We start from the raw sequence: 12,881 nt of genomic DNA, 5'->3' as shown, positions 1-12,881 counted from the left end.
AACTTGCTGTAGGTCTGTTACCTTTGTCTGGTGGAGGGACAGTCAACATGGGAGCTACGTAGCCTCTTACCTGCTGCTGTAGACCAGGTGAGAGACGCAAAAGCACCACAGCATGGTTGAGCTCAGCTTGGCCTTGCCTGTCAGTGCTGCCCTCCTGTGTTCAAGCAGTGGAATGACAGGCTCCATTGCCTGGAGACTATTGCTGAGATTGCTGGACATTGTCACTCAGCATCTTGGGCTATAGATGATTCTTATTCGAGTGAATATGCTTCTTTGCTCAAAATTTTGAATTTTGAATTATGTTAATTGCTATTTTTGAATGTTTGCTTGCTATTTTGAAATGTTTTGCACCTTGGCCCCAGAGGGACGCTGTCTCATTCAGCTGTATCTATGTATGGTTTGAATGATAATTAAACTTGATTTGATTACAGCTTATAATAAATGTGAAGTGTAAAGGTGTGCATGGGGGAGGGGAATAGAGAAAGTAGTGTGATACTTACCAGGGGATGTGATAAGGTAATTGGGGAAACAGGGTATAACTAATAGAGTAGATCAAAGGTGGAGAGGATCAGCAACTTTAAATTGCTTGGTTTTATTACTTCAGAGGACCTAAACTGAGCCCAGTATTACAAAGTGTAAATGCAAAGAAAGCACAGCAATACCTCTAGTTTCTAGAAATTTGTGAAGTTTCAGCATGACAAACTTCTATAGATGTGTGGTGGAGAGTATATTGACTGGTTGCATCACAGCCTGGCATGGAAACACCAAGGCCCTTGAATGGAAAATTCCATAATGACTAGTGGACGCAGCTCGGTCCTTCACAGGTAAATCCTTCCCAATACAAAACTGTTGCAGGAAAGCAGCATCCATCAATAGGGATTCCCACCACCCAGGTCATGCTCTCTTCTTGCTGCTGTCATCAGGAAGAAGGCACAGGAGACTCAGAACTTGCACCACCATATTCTGGAACAGTTATTACCCCTCAACCATCAGGCTCTTGAACCAAAGGGGACAACTTCACTCAACTTCATTTGCCCCAACATTGAAAAGTTCCCACAACCTATGGACTCATCTTCAAGGACTTTTCATCTCATGTTCTCGATATTTATTGTTATTTCTTTCATTTTGTATTTGCACAGATTGCTGTCTTTTGCACACTGGTTGAACACCCAAATTGGTGGGGTGTTTCAATGATTCTGTTATGGTTATTATTTTATTATGGATCTATTGAGTTATGCCCACAGGAAAATGAATCTCAGGATTGTGTATGATGACTTAAATGTACTTTGGTAAGAAATTAACTTATCTTTGAACTTTTGAATTCAAGCAGTTTGAGATAAGGTGATTAAAAAGATTGAACCTGTCAAGATAGTTGGACCACATTTCAGCTAATACTGGTAAGGAAGACATGTAGACAAAATATGAGGCTAAAGAATGCATTGAAAACTAATGATGAGAGGTTCCATCTATCCTCAAGTAAATCATAAAGAGGCAGTTGAAGCGTATGTACCAGTCTCCTTTCCTCAACAATGTGATCTAGTGATGGAAAATTAATGGATAAGTGGGGTGGATCTGGACAACTGTGAATAAACAATAATAAGTTATGATAAAGGACAAAGCATAGTTAATGACTGGACCAAGGAAACAAGAGATGGATACAAGAATGGGAGATTAAGAAGTATTTGATAAAGCTAAGGAATAAATTTGCTGGTTGGTTGGCACCCATGTCTCAAAGGACAATGGGTGGTGATAATCATCATCACAAGCCTGGGCGGAAGGTATGGAGCTCCTGAGAAGCTCAGTTGTCCAGATCCCCCTCTCGGCCTCACCAGTGTAGACCAAAGGAAAGCTCGTGAAGCAATATGTTTGGCACCAGCTTGGCTGCAGGAGCTGTCGGAAGGATGTTCAATGACTTCCAGCTTCCTTAAGGGCTTCACTCCGGATTTGCTGCCTGGGTTTACTGCCATAACCTTTGTCTCTCCTGAGGCTGAACACAAGACAGTGGGGCTATTTACCCATAACTAGGGATCTGGTTCACAAGCACCAGGGTGTGGCCACACACTGGTGAGTGCGTGCTATGTGTGCAATACATGGCTTTGAGAACCTAGTTCCCCTCCTTACAGGTTGGGACTTAAATTCAGCAGACAAATCCAGATGGGATACAAATGCATAGGATTTACCATACACACTCACTTTTGGACAGTAATTTTACTAATTCTAAGGCAATTGTGACCTTTAACTTAGATTTTATTCATTATTAGTACCTGAAAACTGTATTGTGAGTGGTAGCTACTGTATACACGCAAATAATGGAATTCGAAGGTGCACAAGTTTCCACTGGATTAATAACTGTATAAAAATGGACAATTCCGATTGTCTGGTGACAGGGGCTAAAGTGTCATCCTTGTCCACATGTAAATAAAGTGTAATTAAGAAATGAGTAATGTTGTCCAGTGAAACATTGACAATGCTTCATCCCCAATACATCCACAAAAACGTGAATATACCCTATGTTCTAAAAACAGTGACATACAGTAATAAATGTTTCAATATTTAAAGAGATTAGCTAATAACTTTTATTGAAACTTACAGGTTGAAATTGGTTTTGAAATCACAAGATGCAATTGTATAAACAAAAACAAACTTACAATAGAATGGTGCATCACAAGGAGCCAATACCGGTACTATACAGACAATGGTTCCGCAGTGTCCACATGTATATCTGGGACAACTTAAAGCCAGCTGATAACAAAGGCTGAATGCATCCTGAATCTTGGTTCCAAAACACACCACAGTTCAGAAATGGTCCAATCATCCTATGCTTGGTCTCAATGGCTTTTGGACTGGAAGACAGAATTACAGAATTCCAATGGCCTGCAGGTTACTCTGTTCATAAATATATTACTCAGGGAACATGGATGAAATTGGTTATCTTCAAGCATGGGTAGAAATGCTACCAGAGCAGAGAAGTGATCCTGAATGAAGCACACTGCATGACTCAAAAAATGCAACCATTCAATGGATCGGTGGTCACAGACAGTAATTGCAAACACTCAATGATGAGTTGTCAGATAACTGTAACACCTTGAGCATCACAACTTTTAAAAATTGATTAAATCAAAATTTATTAAAATGTCAGAAAATTGACTTATATGGAGAGGCAGATAGATAAACAGCCATCAAGTTGAAATACTAACTCTTCTATGCTTCAAATGCTTTAAAGATTTTCCAAAATTCAGAATTCCACCTTCCTCAGCATCTTGCTTTAATACTTTGCCACACCACATTATGGGATATCTACAGTATGATTCTTTAATTTTGTTGAAATATCACTGATCACTATTAACACCATTTTTCTTTCCAAGATCTTACATAACCTGGTAATTATTTCCAGCAATTGATTTATTTACACTTCTGCATTAACATACAAAAGCAAGAGAAACCTGTGTGAGGGCAGGAGCCATTGAAAGAGGCAGGCCTCTTCACTTGGAAAAGTGAAGTTTGATTTGAATGGAACAGCTGTTGTTGGAGTGGACAGGGTGAGAGTGGGGGAAACTGAGGCTTTGGCTCAAGAGGCTTCAGTGAGAAGAGGCTGAGGCCAAGATCAACTTCTGGTAAGTTTCTTTTCTTTCTTTACAATTACATAGGTAGAGCAGCGAGAATGGAACCCTGGGCAATGGTGTGCTCCTCTTGCATGCTTGTGGAAAGTCAGGGTGACCCCTCAAGTGTTCCTGATGACAACACCTGCAAGAATTGCTCCTTGCAGACCACATTAGGGAACTGGAGCTGGAGCTGGATGACCTACATATTATTCCAGAGAAAAGGAGTTGATAGATAGAAGCCACCAAGAGACAACCACACCAAAGCTGCATAAGGCAGATAGTTGGGTGACTGTCAGGAGTGGAAAAGGGAGTCAGATAGTGCAAAATTCAATGTAAATTTATTATCTAAGGACACATATATATTACCCCTGTGGCTGTTGTCAATAATAAGTATACCACCTTGGATACTGTTGGGTGGGGGTGGGATGATCTACTAGGATAAAACTACAAAGTCCAGGTCCTTGGCACTGAGCGAGGCTCTGTGGGTGAGAAGTGGAGGGGGAGCAGAGGGGTGTAGTGATGATAGGGGATTCAATAGTTAAAGGGTGCAGACAGGAGATTCTGTGGATGTGATACTCAGGATGGTATGCTGCTTCCCAGGTACCAGGGTCAGGAACCACTCAAATCAAGTCCATGGCAATCTTAAGGGGGAGGGAGAGCAGACAGACAGAGTGGTGCATCTTTCTACCAATAAGATAGATAGGAAAAGAGAAGAGTGAATATAGAGAGGTAGGAAGGAATCTAAAAAGCAAGTTTTCAAGGATAGTAATCTCTTTATGGTTGTCTCTGCCACATGCCAGTAAGTATAAGAATAGGACAATATCGCAGATGGAATGTGTGGCTGAAAAATTAGTGTGGGGAGCAGTTATTCAAACTTGTGGATCATTGGGATCTCCTCAGGGGAAGCTATGACCTGTATAAAAGGTACAGATTACACCTGAACATGAGAGGGACCAATGTCCTTGTGGGCAGGTTTGCCAGAGCTGTTGGGGAGGATTTACGTCAATGACAGGGAGTGGAAACAAGAATGATAGGTCAGATGATGGAGCAGTTGGTGTAAATATAGATTCAATGTATTGAGAGACTGTGAGGAAGGATATTCAGTGAATGGGGCACAATTGCAGTCAATTGGATGGGTTGAAGTGTGTTTCCTTTTATGTGAAAAGTATCAGGAACAAGGATTGACAAACTTGGCCATTACTGAGATTTGGCTGTTACAAGGGCAGGAATGGCTGCTGGATATACCTTGTTGGTATAGTGGTTAGTAACACCACATGTTATGCGGGAAACTAGGTTCGATTACATAACGGGGAGTTCCAAAGATTTTTGAGGTGGCACGGTAGGATAGCGATTAATGCAATGCTATTTCAGTATCAACAATCCGGGTTCAATTCCTTTGCTCACGATTGCATGGGTTTCCACAGGGTGTCCAATTTCCTTTCACATTCCAAGGACATACAGGTTAGAGGGTTAATTGGTCACATGGGTATAATGGGGCAGTGTTGGCTTGTTATCATGCTGTACCTCTAAACAAATAATAAGGTGGGGGTGTTTAAAAGAGAACTGGATGTGAAATTGCCAATCAGGTCGACTAGAGGATAGGCCTTATAGGACCTGGTACTACATGATGACCCTGATCGGGTGACATATCTCAGTGGCTGAACATTTTGGAGCTTGTTTACATAACGTGCCTTGAATCCTGTCTGTAGACACCTTCTGCTCCATCTCGCACAAACGAGACAACTTCCTGACCTTAAGCATAGCCTTGCATGGTAGTAAATGGTATGGGGAAGTATTTAATTGGAAGAGGACAAATTATAATGCTATTAGGCAGGAACTTGTGGCCATTAATTGGGAATGGATGTACTCAAGGAAATATACAATGGAAATGTGGAGGTTGCTTCAGGATTACTTACATGGGTTTCTGTAGAGGCTTATCCCATTGAGGCAGGGAAAGAATGATAGTGGCCATTTTAATAGGTACATCTGCTTATTAATGCAAATATCTAATCAGTCAATCACATGGCAGCAACTTAATGCATAAAAACATGCAGAGGCAAGTTATTGTTCAGACCAAACATCAGAATGGAGAAGAAACGTGATCTAAGTGACATTGCCAGTGGAATGATTGCTGGTGCCAAACGGGTGGTTTGAATATCTCAGAAACAGATTTCCTGGGGTTTTAGCACACAACAGTCTCTAGAGTTTACAGAGAATGGTGCACAAAACATCGAGAGCACAGTTCTATGGCTAAAAGGGCCTTGTTAATGAGAAAGGGAGAGGAGAATGGCCAAACTGGTTCAAGTGGACAGGAAGGCAACAGCAAGTTAAATAACCATGTTACAACAGTATACTGAAGAGCATCTCTGAAAGCACAGCACGTCGAACCTTGAAGTGGATAGGCTACAGCAGGTTTCACTCCTTTACCTAATAAAGTGGGTATTGAGTACATTCTGTGGTTTTATTTGTGACTCAGCAGAAGATACTCAAGATTGTATCTTATTTTAGAGAAATTATAAAATACAAATTTTTCAGCATAAAGTCTAACCACTACATTATAAATAATATAAATTGTTCCACTTTGTAGCAACAGCTCAAGTCAATAATAATGTCAAATTTTCATGAAATCAAATAATACTTGTCATCAATCAGAATTATACCCTACATATGGTTAAGTCACATTTTTCAACAGTTCTCTAAATCATTAGTTTAATCGATTGCCTCATTATGAGAAAGATGTCTGTGTTTAGACCTGAGCACACAATATATCAGCATCAACTGTTCTCAAAATCCACTGCTGCACATCCAGTTCAGACAGTGGACCTAATGGACTGAAACTGGCAGTCAATATGCTTGCTCTAATATCTCCACCCTCTCTTTCACAGGATTCTGACAACATTACACATTCCTATCTGTGCAAAGAAGCTAAAAGAAAAACATGCTTTGGTTCACATTCATGTCAGATATACTGAACCTAGAATACAGTTATGTAACCGACCACAGTAATGATCAAGCTGTTTCATTTATACTGGCTGTGGCTCAATCCTCAAGATTCAAGCTGGAAAAGTCCAGTTCTCCCTGGGCTGTCATCTGTTTGCTCTTCAACAGTTTTAATTCCTGCAATGGGGCATTAATTTGTTGGTTGGATACAGAAGTTAAAGTCTCAACGGATGTTGCTCCATCACTCTCATCATCACCATCAAAATCAGAGTCATCAATGCATTCGGCATCTCCTTTGCCTTCGCTCCCTTTTATGCAACTTCTTGTGTCAGGATTTGTTTCAGCATCACCTTCTCTATTTTGGGTTTCTGAAGAGGACAGCCTGAGAGGTGAGGAGAAAAAGATAAGTCAGCTTCCTTACTCAGCAAGCATTGACAGAAGGAAAAAAAATACATGATTATTTTTGCCCCAATATTATTGAGAGACAATCCCTTTTATTTAAAAAAAGCATAGTCACAGTTGCAATTGCAATAGCCAATTTTCATCCATCAGGTTCTTCAAAGAGAAGTCAGAAATATTAAACAGAGAGCAGTTATTATCCATCTGCAATTGGTTGTGAATTGACCGAATAAGTAGTCCATTTCAGAGTTGTCAATCAGATTGCTGTGGGACTGGTATTTGAAGCCAAGACAAAATAAGCACAGGTGTTCTACCCAAATAAGGAAAGGTTTTCATGGGGATCTGAATGTTTTACAACTTTTTATTCCAGCTTTCAATTTAAATTAACCCAGTACCATGCATGGATGCAAACGCATGTCTGCGATCAGTAATGTAGCCTCTTGAAACATGTATAACCAAATATCCACTGTGGTGTCCATCCTTGACAAGATAAACACTCTCTTATAACACCAAGAAAATTCCTCTGCTCTTTTCTACCATAGTACCATGGAAGTTTATGTTCACGGGAGGGTACAGCTGTTATGAACTTGGATTTTAAGATGCCAAATGAGGCTGAATAGCAAGCCCGTGGTATTGCAGGAAAGCTTCTAGCATGGATAAAGCAGCGACTGATTGGCAACAGGCAAGGAGTAGAAATAAAGGGAATAAAACAGCAGGTTGGAAAAGTAATTGTAGGAGCTGGGGCTCTATAAACGGAGGGTTTAAGAGCAAAGTCATAATAAACCATAATACCTGGTATGGATGGAATGGCCTCTTTCTATGCTATGGTTATTCTGTAATTGTGGCCTTCTGTAGCTCCCTATTGGAAAATTTATCTGTATTGCTGTTATCAGCACTTCAAGTTTTTGTACAGCTTGTCTTCCTTTCTGCACATTGATTGTATTGTATTTTTGTTCTACTGTGAATGCCTGCAAAAAGACTCATGGCTGTACAGTATATAGTGACATACATGTACTTCGATTTTGTAATCTTGTCCTGTGAATTGGATCATCAGTGATGCAGCAGGGCTAGAACAAGCCCTACCCACCGAACTGAAGAAACTGAGAGTCGGCTGGTAAATGCTGCTGGGGTGGCCGACTCTCAATGGCACCAAAATCGATGCTAGAAGTCCCCCCACATGAGAGGACAATATGGAATTTGAGAACCAGTATAAATGTTGTCACTACTAAACAGACACGTTTAGTGCTTCCAATCATAGCTGAATTTCTGGCATAAAAATGTGGTTAAAATATTCATATTCCAAATGCATGATGCACTCTTGAGGCCAGCCTATTGCTCCAACCTCTTCCGCTCCCCATCCTTTTTTCTCTCTGCTCCTAACCTACACAATTCTTCCTACACCAACACCAGACCCCAAGCCCCTATCACCTTGTTTCTTTCCCCTCCCTCAGACATTCGACCTATGCATCACCCACACACTCCTTCCAGTGGCTCCCTCCCCCACTGTTTCCAGATGCCCACCTCCACAGCCTCAAAGGGACACAGGCTATAGATTTGGGAGAGTAGATTTAGGACAGATGAGGAGGACAGACAGTGGTGAATCTGTGGAATTCTCTGCCCAATGAAGCAGTAGAAGCTACCTTAGTAAATATATTTAAGACACGGTTGGATAGATTTTTGTATAGTAAGGGAATTAAAGGTTATGGGGGAAAAGGCTGGTTGGTGGCCAGATCAGTTATGATCTTATTGAATGGCGGAGCAGGTTTGACAGGCCAGAGGGACAATTCCTGCTCCTATTTCTTATGTTCACACTTGATTCCATGTTCCACCTTCATTTATCATTAGATTCCATCAGCTGCACCCCTTAAGGTCTCTAACCATCACCTCTGTTACCATTTCTACCTTTCCTTCCGCCATCTGCCCATTACTCTTGACTAGCTAGCTCTTGACTCACCTCTTTATACTGGACATCATCCCTCTATCGTTCACTCTAGATATACACTGTGGTGAAGGGACATGTAGGCAGCTTGCCAGTGTCACGAAATACTCCTATCTCTTGGTTTTCCCTACTTTTCTGCTTCTTGTGTTATTTTTACTATACAAGAACATCTACATCAGTGTTTACTCCAGAAACTACTGACGGTTCACAGGAAATCCGGGCCAAAGGACTGCAAGGTGTTAGAGTGCCACCTGACAGCAGAGAACGATTTACACACAGCACTTTTCAATCTCAATAACATGTTGCTGCCAGTTCCCAAATGCAAGAAAATATAAAGATTCCTGTATCTAGTTGCATTAAGTATCTGAAATATCAGATGTTATGCTTTTGATTGCCTCCTACCTAAAATTTGCAAAGAACAGCAACGCAATCAAAAATACCAAAATGATTTTTGTTTAGCAAAAGGTATCAACAGACACAGAGCCATTTGATCAGATTGAACTGATTTGTAAATGTATCATCATCTCTGTCTCACTCTCTCCTCTGGATCAGAGTGCTTCCTCTCAAAACTAAGCTCCCTTAGCCGGATGCAAAATATCCTCTGTCACAGTTAGAAGAGCAAGGAATCTCTCTCTTGTGTCCCAAGGTCATTACCTATACTCGTCATTAAATTACAGTATATTAACTCCCCTAGGTTGTAGGAGACAGATAACTGGGTGACTGCCAGGAGAAGTAGGGGAAAATGCATAGCCAGTGCAGAGTACGCCTGTGGCCAATCACCTCAATAATAAGTATACAACTTTAGATACTGTTGAGGGTGATGAACACAGTGACTATCTCTAGCATGGAGTCTGGTGTTGTAGCTCGAGTAGAAAGGTGAAGAGGATTGCAGTGTTGATTGGAGATTCTATAGTTAGAGGAACAGAAATGAGAGTCTGTGGGTGCAATAGAGATACCCAGATGGCATATTATCACTCTGGCACCAGGATCAGGGGTACCTTGGATCAGGCCAATGGCATTCTCAAGGGCAAAGATGAGCAGCTATTAGTTTTGGTGCATATTGGCACTAATGACATAGGTGAACAAGGTGAGGAGGCTGTGAAGAGAGGCTGTGGAGCTAGGTAGAAAGCAAAGGAACAGGATCTCTGGATCACTGCCTGTGTCACGCGCCAGTGAGGGCAAGAATAGGATGATTTGGCACCTGATTGGGTGGCCAAGGAACTGATGAAAGGGGTTCAGATTTATAGATCACTGGGATCTCTGCTGGGGAAGGTTTGACCTGTACAAAAGAGAAGGGTTACAACTGAACCCAAAGGAGTCTAATATCCTTGCAGGCAGGTTTGCAGAAGGGTTTAAAATAATTTGGCAGGGGGATGGGAACCAGAGTGATAGTGCTGAGGTCCAATCAGAAACAAGAGAATATCTGCAGACGCTGGAAATCCAAGCAGTACACAGAAAATGCTGGAGGAACTCAGCAGACCAGGCAGCATCTTATGGGAAAGAGTACAGGTAACCTTTTGGGCTGAAACCCTTCATCAGGACTGGGGGATAAAAAAGATGAATCAGAGTAACAAGCTAAGAGAGAGGGGTGAAGTAAAGTGCTGGGAAGTTGACTGGTGAAAAAGATAAAGGGCTGGAGAAGGGGGAATCTGATAGGAGAGGGTAGAAGGCCATGGAAGAAAGAAAAGGGGGAGGAGCACCAGAGGGAGGTGATGGGCAGGCAAGGAGATGAAGTGAGAGAGGGAAATTGGATTCAGGGAATGGTGAAGAAGACGTGGGGGCATTATTGGAAGTTCAAGAAATCGAGGTTCATGCCATCAGGCTGGAGGCTACCCAGATTGAATACAAGGTTTTGCTTTTCCAACCTGAGTGTGTGGCTTCATCACAATTGTTTGTGATTGGAAAATTGGATGTCCAGCATCTGCAGGTTTTTTTCTTCTCTGTGAGTGGAAGTCGTAACGAGGCCACACTAGCCTGTCTACAGACTACAGAACCTGCCATCTCCAATCCTGGCAGGCATGGACATCTCCAGACCCCGATCCCTGCTGCTGACTTCAGTGGTTCCAACGATCCTGAGCAGGTTCAGAAACCAGACTCCACTGCCATCGACCTCAGATGCCCTCAAAGTGGCGATAGTTCAACCTCCAACTCTGACTCCTGCCTTGACCAACAGCACCTCCAATCCGTGTTTTCACATGCTGCCACTGTCTCCCCATCTCCCACCACCACTCCACAATCCCGAGTCCCTCAGGTCCCACGCCAGCTCTTGGGTCTGCGGCGACTTCCTCTCATTCCACCCTCCCTGAACACCCCGATCCTCCCCCCGACACTATCAACCCTCTTCCCCACCCCCCCGATCACAGCCCAGTCTTCACCATCTCCTCTGACATACCCATTTCTGAGGTAGAATGTTCTGTCCCCAGCAAGGGCTTCACCTTTGACCCCTGCACCCATACCTCTGAGTTTCACGCCTGCCATGACATTGAGCTATTCTTTCACCACCTCTGCCTCCAGGCCTACTTCTTTGGCAAGAACTCTCCACCCCACACACACCTTCTCCAGTCTTCAACCTTCCTCTTCCTAGAGGCATCACTCTGGTCTTCTACTTGCTCTGATATTTTCATCGTTAACTGCTAATGTGACATTAACCGCCCTGACTTCACTCCCCTCTCCAATTCCAACTCTCCACTTTCTTTGCACCAATCCTAACCTCACCATGAAACCCACAGATTAGGGGGGGGGGGGTGGTGCTGTAGTAGTCTGGAGGACTGACCTCTACCTTGCTGAGACCCAGTGATAACTGTCAGACACCTCCTCTTACTTAACCCTCGAACAGAACCCCACTACAGAGCACCAGGCCATTGTCTCCCACACCATCACCAACTTTATTAACTCTGGGGATCTCCAAACCACTACTACCAACCTCTTAGTTCCCTCACCCCGCACCTCCCATTTCCACTTCTACCCAAGATCCACAAACCTGCCTAGCCAGGTAGGCCCATTGTTTCTGCTTGTTCCTGCCTCACTCAACTTATATCTGCATATCTCAACTCAGTTTTATCCCCCCAGTTCAGCCCCTTCCTACTTACATTCGTGACATTTTGCACACTCTTAATCATTTCAATGATTTCAAATCCCTGGCTCAGAGAATCTTATTTTTATTATGGATGTTCACTGCCTTTATACTTCCACCCCACACCAGGAAGGCCTCAAAGCTCTTGATTTCTTTCTGGATGTCAGACCCACCCAGTTCCCCTCCACCACCACTCTCCTCCATCTGGCAGAACTTGTTCTCACTCTCAATTTCTCCCTTGGCTCCTCCCACTTCCTTCAAATGAAAGGGGTAGCCACGGGTACTTGCATGGGTCCCAGCTATGACCGCCTTTTTGTTGGCTACATGGAACAGTCTATGTTCCAAGACTACACTGGTGTCACTCCCCAACTAGTCCCATGCTTCATCAATGACTGCATTGGTACTGCTTCCTGCAACCATGTGGAGCTCGTCCACCTTGCCTCCAACTTCCAACCTGCCCTCAAAATTACCTGGTCCTTTCTCAACACCTCCCTTTCCTTTCTCAATTGGTCTGTCTCTATCTCTTGAGACAGCATATCCACTGATGTCCACAATAAACTCTGACTCTCACAGCTACCTGAATTATACCTCATCCCTCCCTGTTACTTGTAAAAACACCATCTCCTTCTCTCAATTCCTTGGTATTCACCAGATCTGCTTTCAGGATGAGGCTTTTCATTCCAGAACCAAGATGTCCTCCTTCTTCAAAGAAAGTGGCTTCCCTTCCTTCACCATCAATGCTGCCCTCAACTGCATCTTTCCATTTCACACACATCTTCCCTCACTCCATCCTCCCGCCACCCCACCAGAGATAGGGTTCCTCTTGTCCGCACCTACCATCCCACCAGTCTCCGCACCCAGCACATAATTCTCCATAATACGCCATCTCCAGCAGGATCCCACCACCAAGCACATCATTCCCTCCTCC

At 43.0% G+C, this 12,881-nt stretch overlaps 1 protein-coding gene across 2 annotated transcripts in view; it reads right to left on the bottom strand.

The window, feature by feature from the left end:
• Nucleotides 1–4,010: 4,010 nt before the first annotated feature.
• The window catches only part of c7h9orf85 (chromosome 7 C9orf85 homolog), a 39,949-nt gene continuing 31,078 nt past the window's right edge, over nucleotides 4,011–12,881 (bottom strand). For both annotated transcript variants that reach the window (XM_059974788.1, XM_059974787.1), the window contains one exon: nucleotides 4,011–6,924. In XM_059974788.1, coding sequence (XP_059830771.1) covers nucleotides 6,642–6,924 — 283 coding nt within the window. In that variant the 3' untranslated portion in view covers nucleotides 4,011–6,641. The remainder of the gene's footprint in view (nucleotides 6,925–12,881) is intronic.

Source organism: Hypanus sabinus, chromosome 7, assembly GCF_030144855.1.
Source record: "Hypanus sabinus isolate sHypSab1 chromosome 7, sHypSab1.hap1, whole genome shotgun sequence".
NCBI lineage: Eukaryota > Metazoa > Chordata > Chondrichthyes > Myliobatiformes > Dasyatidae > Hypanus > Hypanus sabinus.
The sequence above is the reverse complement of the archived record's forward strand: the minus strand, read 5'-3'. Positions and strand labels throughout refer to the sequence as shown.